This window comes from Haplochromis burtoni, unplaced genomic scaffold (genome assembly GCF_018398535.1).
Source record: "Haplochromis burtoni strain Fernald_Lab_line unplaced genomic scaffold, NCSU_Asbu1 Contig_289, whole genome shotgun sequence".
Lineage (NCBI taxonomy): Eukaryota > Metazoa > Chordata > Actinopteri > Cichliformes > Cichlidae > Haplochromis > Haplochromis burtoni.
Window position 1 is genome coordinate 760026 of NW_024582650.1, and position 13017 is coordinate 773042.

The 13017-nt window shown below is 40.3% G+C and overlaps 1 protein-coding gene and 1 long non-coding RNA gene across 2 annotated transcripts in view; one reads left to right on the forward strand and one right to left on the reverse strand.

Moving 5' to 3' along the window:
* Positions 1-7798, reverse strand: part of col4a1 (collagen, type IV, alpha 1) — a 47505-nt gene extending 39707 nt beyond the window's left edge. Inside the window, exon 1 of the mRNA XM_005948835.3 lies at positions 7584-7798. Within this exon, the coding sequence (XP_005948897.1) occupies positions 7584-7655 (72 nt within the window). The 5' untranslated portion in view covers positions 7656-7798. The remainder of the gene's footprint in view (positions 1-7583) is intronic.
* A 104-nt stretch (positions 7799-7902) lies between these two features.
* LOC102291532 lies at positions 7903-11407 on the forward strand. The gene is made up of 3 exons (XR_317472.3): positions 7903-8087; positions 8224-8339; positions 8445-11407. It is a non-coding gene; the product is annotated as an uncharacterized LOC102291532 (long non-coding RNA).
* Positions 11408-13017: the final 1610 nt, after the last annotated feature.

The following is a 13017-nucleotide window of genomic DNA, read 5'->3' on the forward strand; positions in this document are numbered from 1 at the left end:
ATATATATATATATATATATATATTCCTCCCATAGATATATATGTTAGCTTAACTGGTGATTCTAAATAACTAACCAAATACACTACGTGTCAGCAGCAGCACCAGTTCGTAGCAAGAGAGCTAATGTAGCATGGAGGCTAAGAGCAAAGCAGCAGGAGCTAAGAGGGCTTTTATTTTCTTTAAGTTTAGCTACACCAAAGTCACAAACTCTGAACAGCTGGGTTGACAAAACTCAAAAGACTTAGAACACAGCCATGCTTTTTCTTGTCCGCTCTCACTGTCATAATGATCAGTGTCATAACTGAACTTATGCTAACATAAAAAGTTAAAAAAGGCACACTCAGAACGAGAGGAAGTACACAGTAGCCTGGTAATTGAAAAACTGAGTTTAATATTATTATTATTATTATTATTATATATTATACATTATCAACTTACTAAACAATAGCAATTCAATGAACTTATATTAGTGGATGCATTTATTTACTATGACGTAAAGCTCAGAAATTAATGTTAAGTTGAGCTTGAGGATCTCCAATAATTGACAGACTGATTCCCACTCTCTTTCTGACAATAGGTGGTTACAGTTTATTGATTTAACAGTGGTATTAGATCAGTACTCAACACTGCCCCGTTACTTGAAACAAAACATATCTTTATCAGTAAAACAATACGAAAGTATAGCATGGCTCTAAGGCTTTTCCAACAGGTGCTCTGCAGTAGAGTAAAAAAAAACTCAAAAAAGAGAGTGTGGAGAGGCACTAAAACTACAGAAGTATTTAATTCTAGAAGCAATTCAGCAAACAAAGCAGACCAACACTGTCATGGCTGTGTGCAGGCAGGCAGGAAGAGAGGAGCCAAAATGCAGGACTCGCGGAGGCAGAAGTAACTCAAAATACTCAGCTTTATTGCTGGGAAGAAACTGAACAAAAAACTAACTAAACTGGGAATATGGAACAAACTAAACAGGTAGGCAGGCTGGCAAACAGAACACACAGCGAAAGTGAGGGTACGATGCGACAACAAGCAGGGGACGACGCAGACACTAAATACAAGAGGTGAACAGAGCTAAGACGAAACAGCTGGGAGACACAGCTGACGAGACAGGGAGAGCACAAAGCTCAACACACTGACATAAGGCACAGACCTACAAAGTAAAACAGGAAGTACACGACAGACACGGAGATACAGACAAGACACAGAACTTAACAGGCGCAGTCTCATGAGCAGACATAATAACATCATGGGCAGACAGAGGGAACACAGAAAAGAGAGACCAGCGCAGACACAGAACAGAAACCTAACAAATGGCAAATCTTAATGGAAAATACAATCAGAATAAACAAGATCATAAAAAAGAAACACAAAACACTGAGTCATCAGACTCAGGACCACGACAAACAGGTACTGCCTCAAAGTCTTCACCACGGTCTGTTGGATCTGTTTTGCTTGCTGAATTGCTCCTATTTAACAAACTGCCACAGCACTACTCTAGTTTTTACCAGCATATCTTTACTGGGCAGTATTTGTTCATGCTCAGCAATGACTTGAGTCTTGCATCTGTTCTTTGTACTCTAAAGTGAGATACAAATACCTCATTTCCACCTAAGCAGTAGTACTGTTAATGGTCCAAAACCAGCTTTGCAATGGTGCCTTTAAAGACCACACTTTTACTGCAGAACATTATATAGGTTTACATGGAGGAAGTTTGGGGGGTTTCCATTGGAAGAAAATCATGGCAGACAGAATCTGTAGACTGCATCTAATCACTGTTGGACTTTGTCTAGAAAGCCCCACAATAGCCACTGCCACCAGTTGTTCCAGCTTTGGGAGCTGCAGCTGAATCAGTACCAGCTTTTAGGCACCAGCATGAGTCATTTTTGTGGAAATTAGAGAAATAAATTCTAGATTAGGCACCAGCACCATGCCAGTGGAAAAGAGCGATAAGACAGAAGCCTTTGGAGCCAAAAAATGAACAGCTGAAGGATGGGATACAACACTTGTTCAGGCTAGGAAAAAAAACATAAATCTCATGATCTCATCATCATTGTCCAATACTGGACAATTTGGCAGCAGTAGGTGAAAGTTCAGGTCGAGGGATATCAAGTGAGACTAAACTGTTTGCTACGGGGCATCATCACTGGCTCCGAGACACATTCTTCCACTTCTGGGGCTCGTAGCCTTGTTACCTCCTCCCCTTAACCTCAATCGCTCACCACCTCGCACCTCCCTGTTAGACAGATATATCCATTACACTCTGCCCAAACCACAGATGACATTTATGACTCAGCAATTTCACACTTATATGGCTAATTGCACTTTCACCATAGCAGGAATCCTAAGGGAAGTGACCAGTCTCAAGCAAAACATACATAATGATCCTTAAGTAGTTAAAGTGCGGAAAGTATTAGCATGGGACAAAAAAAACACACCAAAAGAAATGTTTTATGTGCCAAAAGTCAACTCCAGCTGTGACAAATCTTAAAGAATGGCCTCCTTGATGATGCTTGGACCACAGGGAATTGAAAAGGGCTTCTCCATGCTTAGCCAACTTCTTAAATCCCCAACTCACATGGCACAGGGAACACACACACACACACACACACATACACACACACACATAAAATGGGGCACCATTTGCTACAGTACTTGACTAAGAAGGTCAGGGGAGAATTTTCTTTGCTACGCAGTGACGCCTGTCAAAATAAGAAGACACCAACATGACTGCAAATCTTCCAAATGTAGGCATTTTTACAACGCTAATGCCAGGGGTCAGACAGGTTGTACCTTCCCAGGGCACAATGCTTGGCTGGTGGTCAGTCAGCGGCAGAGTCAGCTGTCATGTCTGTGGGAAAGGAGGTTGTTCCACTGCCTAGACAAAACTACATGCAGCCTTCTTGGCACTTTGGGCAGCAGCAGTCCCAATTTGAGTCTTGATATGGATTCTTAGCTTTCAAAGTGGAGAAAGTTCCTCAGCAGCAGCTGTAAATGTTGCTTCTGTCATTCATCTCGGATCCAAGTTGATCCTTGTTGGGATTCACCCCATCCTGGCACATCATAGCCAAGCTGGGAGGTGGAACCCATGACTTTCCCAGCACTTACCGTGTTTCCGAAAACCTTCCATCTAACATCCCACACACAAACTCTCACTCCAGGAATCTGCTTCTCTTCCTCCCTCTTCTTCCTAATTCTCTTCTAGGAATTACCGATGACTCATTCTGACCAGATTAAATGACCGCCAAGGGAGAGAAACTCTTGCGTTGCTAAACAATTGAGAAACTTACTCAAAGCAGATGATGCATTACAAAAATAAAGAAGTAAAAGTCTGCATAGAGCCGAGTATCAGCTCATTGCTCAATCCACACAAGAGGAATGATCATAGCAGCTTCTCTAAAGTCATCGTGACCCACTCTCAGTTCAGACTGTCTTAATTTCATATCTTAATTTGTGGAGACAAAAAAAGAGAACTGCTACATACACAAAAACGCATTAACAAAGGCACCATTAACAGCAATTTCTATACATTTTAAAATGTTTGCTGACATATTTAAACCTTCCTATAAACTAGGGTCTGTGCAGATCGTATCTCACAGGGCTTTTTCTTCTATAATTCCAATTTTTTTATGACTTTATCCATCAGTTTGTTCCTAATGATGTCACACCATTTTATATTTCTGCCTTGATTGGAACTTTTTAAAAATGCAAATAGTTTCGTGACCCAGGGGATCCCAGTTAAAAGTACCCAGTGCCACCTCCTGATCATTATTGTCATGGGTATCACACAGCATTAGAGGAGGGGAGGGGTACTCTGTCAGTCATTTAAAGAGTAAAGCCTCACTCTTTGCCATCCAGATGGAGAACTTACCAGACTGGAAGCTATTGGAAAGTCACTGGCTCTACCTGAGACAGCTGGGGTGCACCCTGGTTATGCCACATATGAAAAGGAGAGCTAATACTTCTATACTGCAAACCCTTGAATACCCTCCTCGGAGTGAGGAAAACTCCACCTGCTGATATGACTGCCCAATGTGCTTGTAAAAGTTGTTACCTTTGGTCCTGAAACACAGGGTAGCAACTGTTTGCTCCTCCTGTCACATGCCAGCATGCCCCAAGCATAGCATGTGGGAAACAGTTTGCTTTAACAGCTTGTGATGTGTTTTTAACTTTAGCTGTTTTTACTTGTTTCCTGTTTGTATACAGCCTATTGTAAAAGATTCTTTAGGCACAGCCAAGTGGCACACGGTTTCCACTTTGGTGGCCTAAAGATTACATCTCTGCTCTTTGGAGATAGATGTGAGACCATGGTCTTCAACAGGAACAGGGTGGAGTGCTCACTCTGGGTCAGAGGCAAGTTGTTGTCCCAAGTGAAGGAGTTTAAATATCTCAGGCTCTTGTTCACCAATGAGGAGGGGAGAGCCAGACATTGACAGACAGGTCAATGCAGCAAGAATTGGGATGCTGTACTGCTGTATTGTGATGAAGAAAAAGCTGGGCATGAGGGCGAAGCTGTCAATTTATGGGTCAATCTCCTTTCCTACCCTCACCTATGGCCACAACCTGTGGGTAGTGACTAAAAGAATAAGATGCAATACAAGTGGAAAAATGAGTCATCTGAGGTCATCCTCAGAGATAGGGTGAGGAGCTCTGTCAATCAGGAGGGACTCAGAACAGAGTCAGGCGGGATCCCGGGAGGATGCACCAGAGCAGATCGAAACAGTGGAGCGCATGGTTTATCCACTGCTGGATAGTGACATGCTGGAAAGATTATGTCTGCGGATTGGTTGGTTGTATTTTGAATTCGGTTATTTTATATTGGGGTCAGAGTGACCCAGATTAGTTTCATCATAGAAATACAACTGAAATGTTTACTTGAAACTATTGAAAATAGAGATATTTGAATGAAAACATGGTAAATAATCTTTAAAGCAATAGTGTGGATTGTACTTTGGATAAAAGCTCTAAGTTTTTAAGACTTAAAGAAAAGTTAAAGCTTTCTGCTGTACAAAATATGAAAATAAATAACACTTTGAGAATTATTATTTTTCTATTATATTTGCCTCTTGCAGTAAACTATTCTTTGGGGATCTCGAGAGACCCCAGTTGGTAGTCCCTGTATGTTAAATATGTCGGTAGGATGCAGGTCAAGTCGTCATTGGCTTTATTGTTCTGGATAACAGATCAGGAAATCCTCTTCCTGTTCACTCTGCAGCTTTTGATGGATAAATGTCCTGAAATTATAACAAACTTCCTGTTGCCGACCTCTCATGGGCGATGGGAAAATATTCAAATGATTAAATCCACAGTGTTGACCTGCTTCGATTTCACTGGCTCAGCCAGATATCCACCTCCTCAGCCTCTGTCCAGATGTTCTGTCTCAGCCTGTGGTTCGTGCTTCCAAATCCAGGCTTGCAGTGGATAAAACGTGTACTCCGCTGTTTTGTTTAACTTGATATATTGGCTTGCAATGTAATACACTTTTATCCCACGTAGCTCCCTGAATCAAAGGTCACTCTGAGTGAAGGGCTGAAGATTAACGTGATTAATAAAGTGAATAATGATTGTTTTAGCAATAAAACATCTGGAGAAAGGAACATCAAAACCAAAGTGCTTTGTTTTTTGTCAGAGCAACCAAGATAATGGTCAATATGAAACTTAGAGTAGGTGTTTCTGAACTGAAAAAGTACATCTTGAAGACATCAAAGCAGATAACATCTTCACCATAATATCTGGAAGGTTTTATTAGCTGACATTTGTAATTTGCAATATACTTAACCGTGTCTATGAGACATGATGATGGCTTACTGTTACAATCCATCACAACTAAAATTAGAGTCCAGCCAATTTATCAGTGGAGCAATTAACTATTAGCTGATCTGTTATTGGCGTCATTTGTAACAGCAGATAAAAATAAAGAGGAGATGGGAGAAGCACGCTTCGACCTTGCTCACAAGTACTGATGTTGTGCAGTTTGTTCACCAGTTTGTACACCTCTGATAGACTGTTCACATGCGGGCAGAACTGGACAGTAAATAAATAAATAAATAACTAAACATAACAAGCATCAGAGAAATCTGTTTGTTTGGGGATTTTTTTTTGTCTGTCTGAAGTTAAAATAAATTATTATTTAATATATTGGAATATCAGATTTGTAAATCACCATATACTGGAATCAGACTTAAAAATCCTATATCTGTCAGTTATGACTAAAAGTTATGTGAATAATTTTATACATTGCTTCATTTCTATATGAATTGGCTTCCTTTGCACTTTTCACACTGTACTGCTTCTCATCTTGGCCAGGACATCCCTGTAAAAGAGATTTTCTAATAATAAAGATTTAAAAAAGGACCCCCAAGTTGACCAAATGATAAATTTAAGCTACTTTGCATTGTCCAGCCTCTTCCTCCTCATCTTTAAACGTAATAAAAGTCCACCTTGTTTCCTCACTCGGCTGCAAGTGTAATCGATATTTCTGCTGGAAACTCCAGCTGTGCTTAAAAATAAAGCCTCAAAAGAAGCCAAAAACTGCAGTAGTTCAACAAAATTACAAGAAACCACAGCACACTTTAAAATACAAAAAAACAAATTCTTAGAGGAGACTTATAGAAATGTACAGTGTTGTTATGGCCTGTTAAACTCACTAATTATCTACTTTGAACTGATATTTTTATTAAAAGTTGCTCATGTAAAGGTTCTTACTGATTTCTTGAGTTTGCCTTGTTTGTAAAGCCATACAAAAAAGCTCAACGTTCACCATTGTGAGGAAAACACCAACTGCAATGTGCCAGATCATCATTGCTGCCAATTCACACTGTGCAGTGTTTTAATCAATGTAATTCTAAAATACAGCGTCCCATTAACATCCATGCACCAACCATGTAAACAATGTATAAATATATTTACTGTAAAAAACAACAACAAAAAGATTCTACATAGAGCACAAAAATGACATCACCTGCATAAGATTTGAACTCGGTATCATTTTAAGTAAAGGAATCAGTTTTATGAAGCCCAAACTAAAAAAATCATTATCATAATAATAATGTAATCATCATCATCATACAGTGGCCAACTTTCATTTTGATGTCAAAAATGAATTTATATGACAGAATATATGAGGTAGATTATACACATCGGAGGGATATGTAGGCTATTGCACTCTTTTTGGAGTGCATACGCAACACATGCCCGGAGAGACAGAGTTTTCAACTCTTCAGATGGAATTGGCTCCACCCTTTCCCTCCTCCTCAGACATAGAGGATGTTGGAACTCAACTCCAAAATGTTCACAGCAGAGCGTGACGGAGCTCTCCCGAAAAGTATATTTCTGATAAAAAATTTAAAAAAATCCCCGCGTACAAATATCTGACAGGAAAGAACTAAATAAATGTTTGTAACATGGATAAACAGAATAAATATTACAAATCAGTCCAGATTGGAAATATGACTGTGTTGGTCTCCGAAGACCGCAGGGACGCATGGTCTTTATGAATAAAGTCTGGTCTTTATCCGTAATCAGACAGAAACGATACAGAATCTGTGCGTTCACCAAAAATAATGTTGGAGACTTTCCCTCCACTCACCTCAGCTTCTGTCAGATCCACACACAAGTAGAGAGCCGCCAGCATTAAGAGCGAGCCGGACGGTAACAGCATCGTGGCTGTGCGCCGTTGGAAGCTTTGCGCGCAAAAGTTGTGCAGAGTGCCCACAAAAACAGCCTTCTTCCTCCAGGTAATTCAAAGTTTATCGGCAGCACACGGACAGCACGTTTTGCTGCATCTTTGTCCGAGGCGTTATGAGGATCTGATCAGTGTAACTTGGTCTTGTTTGTGATGCACCACACCCCCCACCCAAAACGACCACCCTCGCTCATGCAAAGGGTTTCCACCTTGCTTTTACAAACACTCCGACTCTTCTCGGTAAGCAGAGGGGCTAGTCGGCACACATTTGTGCTTTTGCAAGAATATTTGAGGAGGTTTTCGTGGAACATAAAGCTGATCTTAAACTTTTCAAACGGGGAACCTGGGCATCTCGTGATACCCAACTTTTTTCCTTCGTCTAACCATCGCACAGAGACCGGAGTGACCGTAAGTGCATTTTACGAAAACTGGAACTGAGTGTGAAAGTGCTAAAAATGAATGAATATTGATACAGAAAGTCTCATATGTATGCACTCGTGATTAACCAGAGTTATTAACGTCGTGCGTCTCCGCTGTGCCTCAGGTCGGACAGTCATGCTGTAAAGCGTGTTCACGTGAAACTGTGTGGGACTTGAGTTTGCGGTCCGCGTGAGTGGGGACCATGCAAGAACAACACGGGAGAGGACAGAAAAACCTGAGGTAAGCACAGCGTGAAGGCAGCACATGATTACCACATGATTCATTGATCAGGATTTTTACGCGTTTTTTATTTTTTATTAATTTTTAAATTATTATTGTGAACAGGCTGCTGCTTCTGTGCCTCGTCGTTGCCATCCTCTCCTCAGAAGTGCACGCAGTAAGTTTAAATTTCACGCGATCTTTTCATTTCTGATTATGAGAGTTCACTTGACATGTGCAATCTGTAGAATTAAAGCATAAGCGTCATGCTGATTGCGTCTCTCGACTTGGAAGTTGCTGTCTGAAGCAGCAGAAACGCGCAGACCTCGGTGTGTGAACAATGGGCGTGTCAGCACCAGAGGGTTTCTCCGGTAGGAGGGATCTTGGCAAAGAGCATTTTCAGTGGGATTACTGGTGTCGCAATTTTAAAAGTTTAAATTGGGACAGCCACATTTTTGGCTTTTGCAAAACAAATAAACAGGAATAGGATTAAAATATGGGCATATGGTATGCTTTTCTTGACCCCGGATTGAGAAGTGGGGCCATGACCTCTGCAAGCAGGATGATGCTGAGTATGAGCTTTATGGGTTTAAATGTGTCACTTTGTGTCCATTTCTTTTTAATTAATCAAGAATACACCATCACCACCACCACTGCAGCCCATAACAGATTCATTACTTTAATGATAAATGCTATACAGCACATTTTAATCATAGTGGATCTACATGTTATACATTAAAAGGCTTAAACTATGAAAAATTAAAAAGTCAGAGCTTTTTCACAAGGCTATTACTACTACTACTACTATTTCAAGTGTCTGAATCTGCTATGGCCCAATAAGATCATGCACACAGAGGGGCATGAAAACTCCAAAACCTGCAGTCAGTGTACAGTCAGCTCTACTACCAGATTATTCCTCAGGTAAATAGTGACTGTAAAGGGATCCCTTCCTAATGCTGCTCTGCTATTACGAAATCTGGGGTAAAAGCCACAAACCTCAGCCTCTGCTTTGAGTTGTCTAAAACAAATATAAAGTTTCATCAGGTTTAACTATAAGCAGAGCAACTTCCTAAGAGCTGTCATTTTATCTTAAGCCTATGAAACTCAGTGGTGCAGGAAGCACTTTTTAAAATTATCCTTGTGGTTCTGTGGTAAAGTTTTAAACACTGCTTCATCATTTCTGCGTGTGTGAGGTCTTGACATTGGACATGACATGAATGTCAGCATCTGCACTTTTATTCTTTGGTCAGTGGGGCCCCATTCTGTGGATCCTCCGTGGACTTCCATGTCCACGGAGTCCAGAATTTGAGATCGAAGACAGGAACTATCATTCTTACTGTCCTACTCCTAGATGTAGACGTGCAAATCTGATCTGCACCTGGCTGCTAACACGGGCAAGGAAGCATCTTCACACTTTAACACGCCTACGAGTGAACACCATCACCCAGATTTTCCAGAGCCAAAGTATAGCCTATAAAAAAAATCACAACAACAGTTGCCTCAAGGGGCGAAGACTCCACAATAACACATATTACTTTTCTTTCTCCAGACTTTGTGCGGTCTGCTTTATTTTTTCTTTCATTGTTTAAAAACCCAAATTAAAAGTTGAATTTTTTTTACGCTTGTGAGTTTTGCACATTTTGTTTGCACTGCATTTATCTGGAACTAGAGCTGCTGAGCTGGGAGCTGAGACAAAGTGAATGTGTTTAGACGATAAAGGTGGTTGGTGAGTTCATTTTCAAAGATCAGAGCGTGGGTTCAAATCCCAGTGAGAGCAAGCTGTCCCTGATTAGCTTCTGGAATAAGACACACAACAATTTAACGAATCACATTTTCTTAACTTAATCTTAAATGCAACTGTTATAAAAAGCACCAAATCATCACTTTGCAGAGTAAATTTAAAAAACTTTCATTGTTGGTTAATTTGGCCTTTTTAAAAACCTTTTTAAAACGTTTTGCAACTTTCATTTTTTTTTACAGTGCACCATTGGGATGCTGAGTCCATGTGCACACTGTTTGTGTAAGCGTTCAGCACGCGTGTGTGTCTGTGTGTTTCTTTTGACTTCAGCTGGCGCATGATATCAGATGTTTGGCGGCTCTCTGAGTTTTTTAATATCAAACTCAAGGCACTCAGATAAAAGGTTATTTTATCGAGTGATGAAAAGGTCCCGTTGTCTTTCGCTTTTATCAGATTTGGTCAGGGCTTGATTAGAAGCGTGTGACACGGCTCAGCTCCTCTGTGTATTGCCAGGCTTTTTCTCCGAGGCAGGGATGCTGGGCTACAGCCGGCTAATTTTAGTTTGACAATATCCATGTTTTCTTTGCAGACGAGTAAACTGGATAAACAGTTTGCAATAAACATTTTTTTGAGGCGAAATATTTCCATCTTCAAACATTACAGAAGTTTTTGAAAACATAGTAAGGAGTCACTGTCAGTAGCTATAGCTTGTAGGTAATGAGGTGTTTGAAGATATTTCACATCTTTCGAGGTTTAGGGGAAACGGTTACCAACTACATGTCACTATGATGTTTTCCATTTGACACGGAATTCCCCAAATCTCAGCTAGATCTGGAAAAATATGTTTCTGTTTAATATTATATGAAAATCGCACCCTCGGGACTATTTCACTCCTTTAAACAAAATCATTGTACAACTGATTCCCACCATCTGTCTCCATGTTACGTTTGCACTTGGAATTCCCCGGCCTGTTAAAACTTTGGTACATGAGATTTCGTTTGCTATTCCCAGAGTTTTTGTGTTTTTCTGCTTGCAAATAAGCAGATTTCCTTAAGTTGTGGTGTGACTAAAGGCAAAGGTATGCTAAACCAGCAAACGTTATACTCAGTGGTGTTGTGTTAGCTCCCTGATAGAGGAACGTGGGCGTGATCTAATTTGCCATGATGATAAAAGCATACATTCTGAAAGTCACTGCTGCAAATCATTCTTACCTTTCCATGCAATTGAAGTGCATTATTTCACAATCTGTCTTAGGGCTGTTCGATATAACGATATATATCGGATGACGATATAAAAACGTCTATGTTTCATTTTACGCTATCGTTTGTTTTGTGGTGTTGCAAAATAAACTGTTTACGGCAATATTTTTTCATCGTTTTGATGGTCACTATATTAATTTCTTAAAGTTCTCTCTTTCTCTTGTATTTTATATAACCACACTACAGACAGACAAGTGCCTGTTTTTATGCGTTGTGGTTAGCAACAATGACGGTAACAGCATCGCGTGTCCGCTTGTTTATGTTCCACATAAACCTTTCACAATAAAGCTCAAGATCCTGTTGAGACTTTTCAAAATAAACTGAATCACGTGAAAGAGCAGATTATTTCCGGATGAGAATTTAAAAAAAGAGCCGCCAGGTGCTAAAAAATAAACCTTAGACTCAAACGTTAGAACAGGCTTTTCCCCGCAGCACGCCGTGTAATAAATACTCACAAAGAAAACGGTGGCCGTTACAACTTATGTCTAAAAATGCATAGTTTCATGCATTGGTTAAAACACTCGACTCCAGCTACATGACGCGCTGTAATGAGAAACCGCAAGCTTGCAGCGAGCGAACAGTTCTTATTCATCAATATAAGGTTTAATCAAAAATGTTGGCCCTTGAAAAATCAAAAACCTTGCCTGATCTAAATTTGACCACTTGTTCAAGATCTCCTACTCATGCACCTCTGCACAGTTTCCAGAACAGCTGCTATTTATAGATCACTCCACAGAAGTCCTGTTATTCTCCTGTGTACTTGTGGCTCTGTAGTGCACGCTGTATCTCCTTCAGTGTGTCAAACCAATGATCCTTCCACTCATTCACTTTCGAAATATACCAAGTGGCAGGGAAGAGAATCTTAAAAAGGCACCCGAATTCAGACTGTTTCTGCTGAATGTTCTCCCCCAGATGCCTCAGGACATTAGAGTGAATGTCAGGCAAAACAGCGAGCACATTTGATGACTGTGGTGAAAACACACAACATGTAGGTCAAGTGGAAGTGATCTAAAAATAGCATCTGTGCTGGAGGTTGTCTGGACATGTCTGAGAAGGAGATCGTGAAAGAGGGATCACCCAAGTTAAGGTTTTTGAGTTTTAGGGGCCACTGTTCAATTTTTTTAAAATCACATTTCATATTTTTTGTTGAGTTTTTTTTTTTTATTACTCAGTAAGTGCTTCTTCAAGATCCAAAGATTTAGGTTACCTAACATCAGTGTGTGAACACAAAGCCTAAAGGCCCCTCCTAGGTAGTCGCCTTAATCCACCCTGCACTGCTTTTGTACAGCTTTTGCTTTTATATTTCTCCTTGGAAGTCCTGCATCTCCAGTGTCTTCAGACATTTCAAATTTAATTCACTTTGTGGAAAAGAAAAAAGTTGCAGGGAGCATAATCTGGCTTCTGGTGACCACAGTTCAAGATCTTCGAACACAACGTTGTCCCTCAGATGCCTCTAGAACAGTGGTGTCAAACATAAGGCCCAGAGGCCAGAATCAGCCTGGAAAAGACTCCAATTTGGCCCAGAGGATGATTTAGGAAAAATGTGAAGAATCTCATAAAGTTTGGACCTTTATACAGCCCAGCCATTCATACTACACTGAAGGAATTAATTTAAAATATCCACTATAAAAAAACCTGTATTCTTGTTTTGTTTTAACTATGGGTCTGCAGTAAGTTTATTTCTTACAATGTAGTCCCAAAG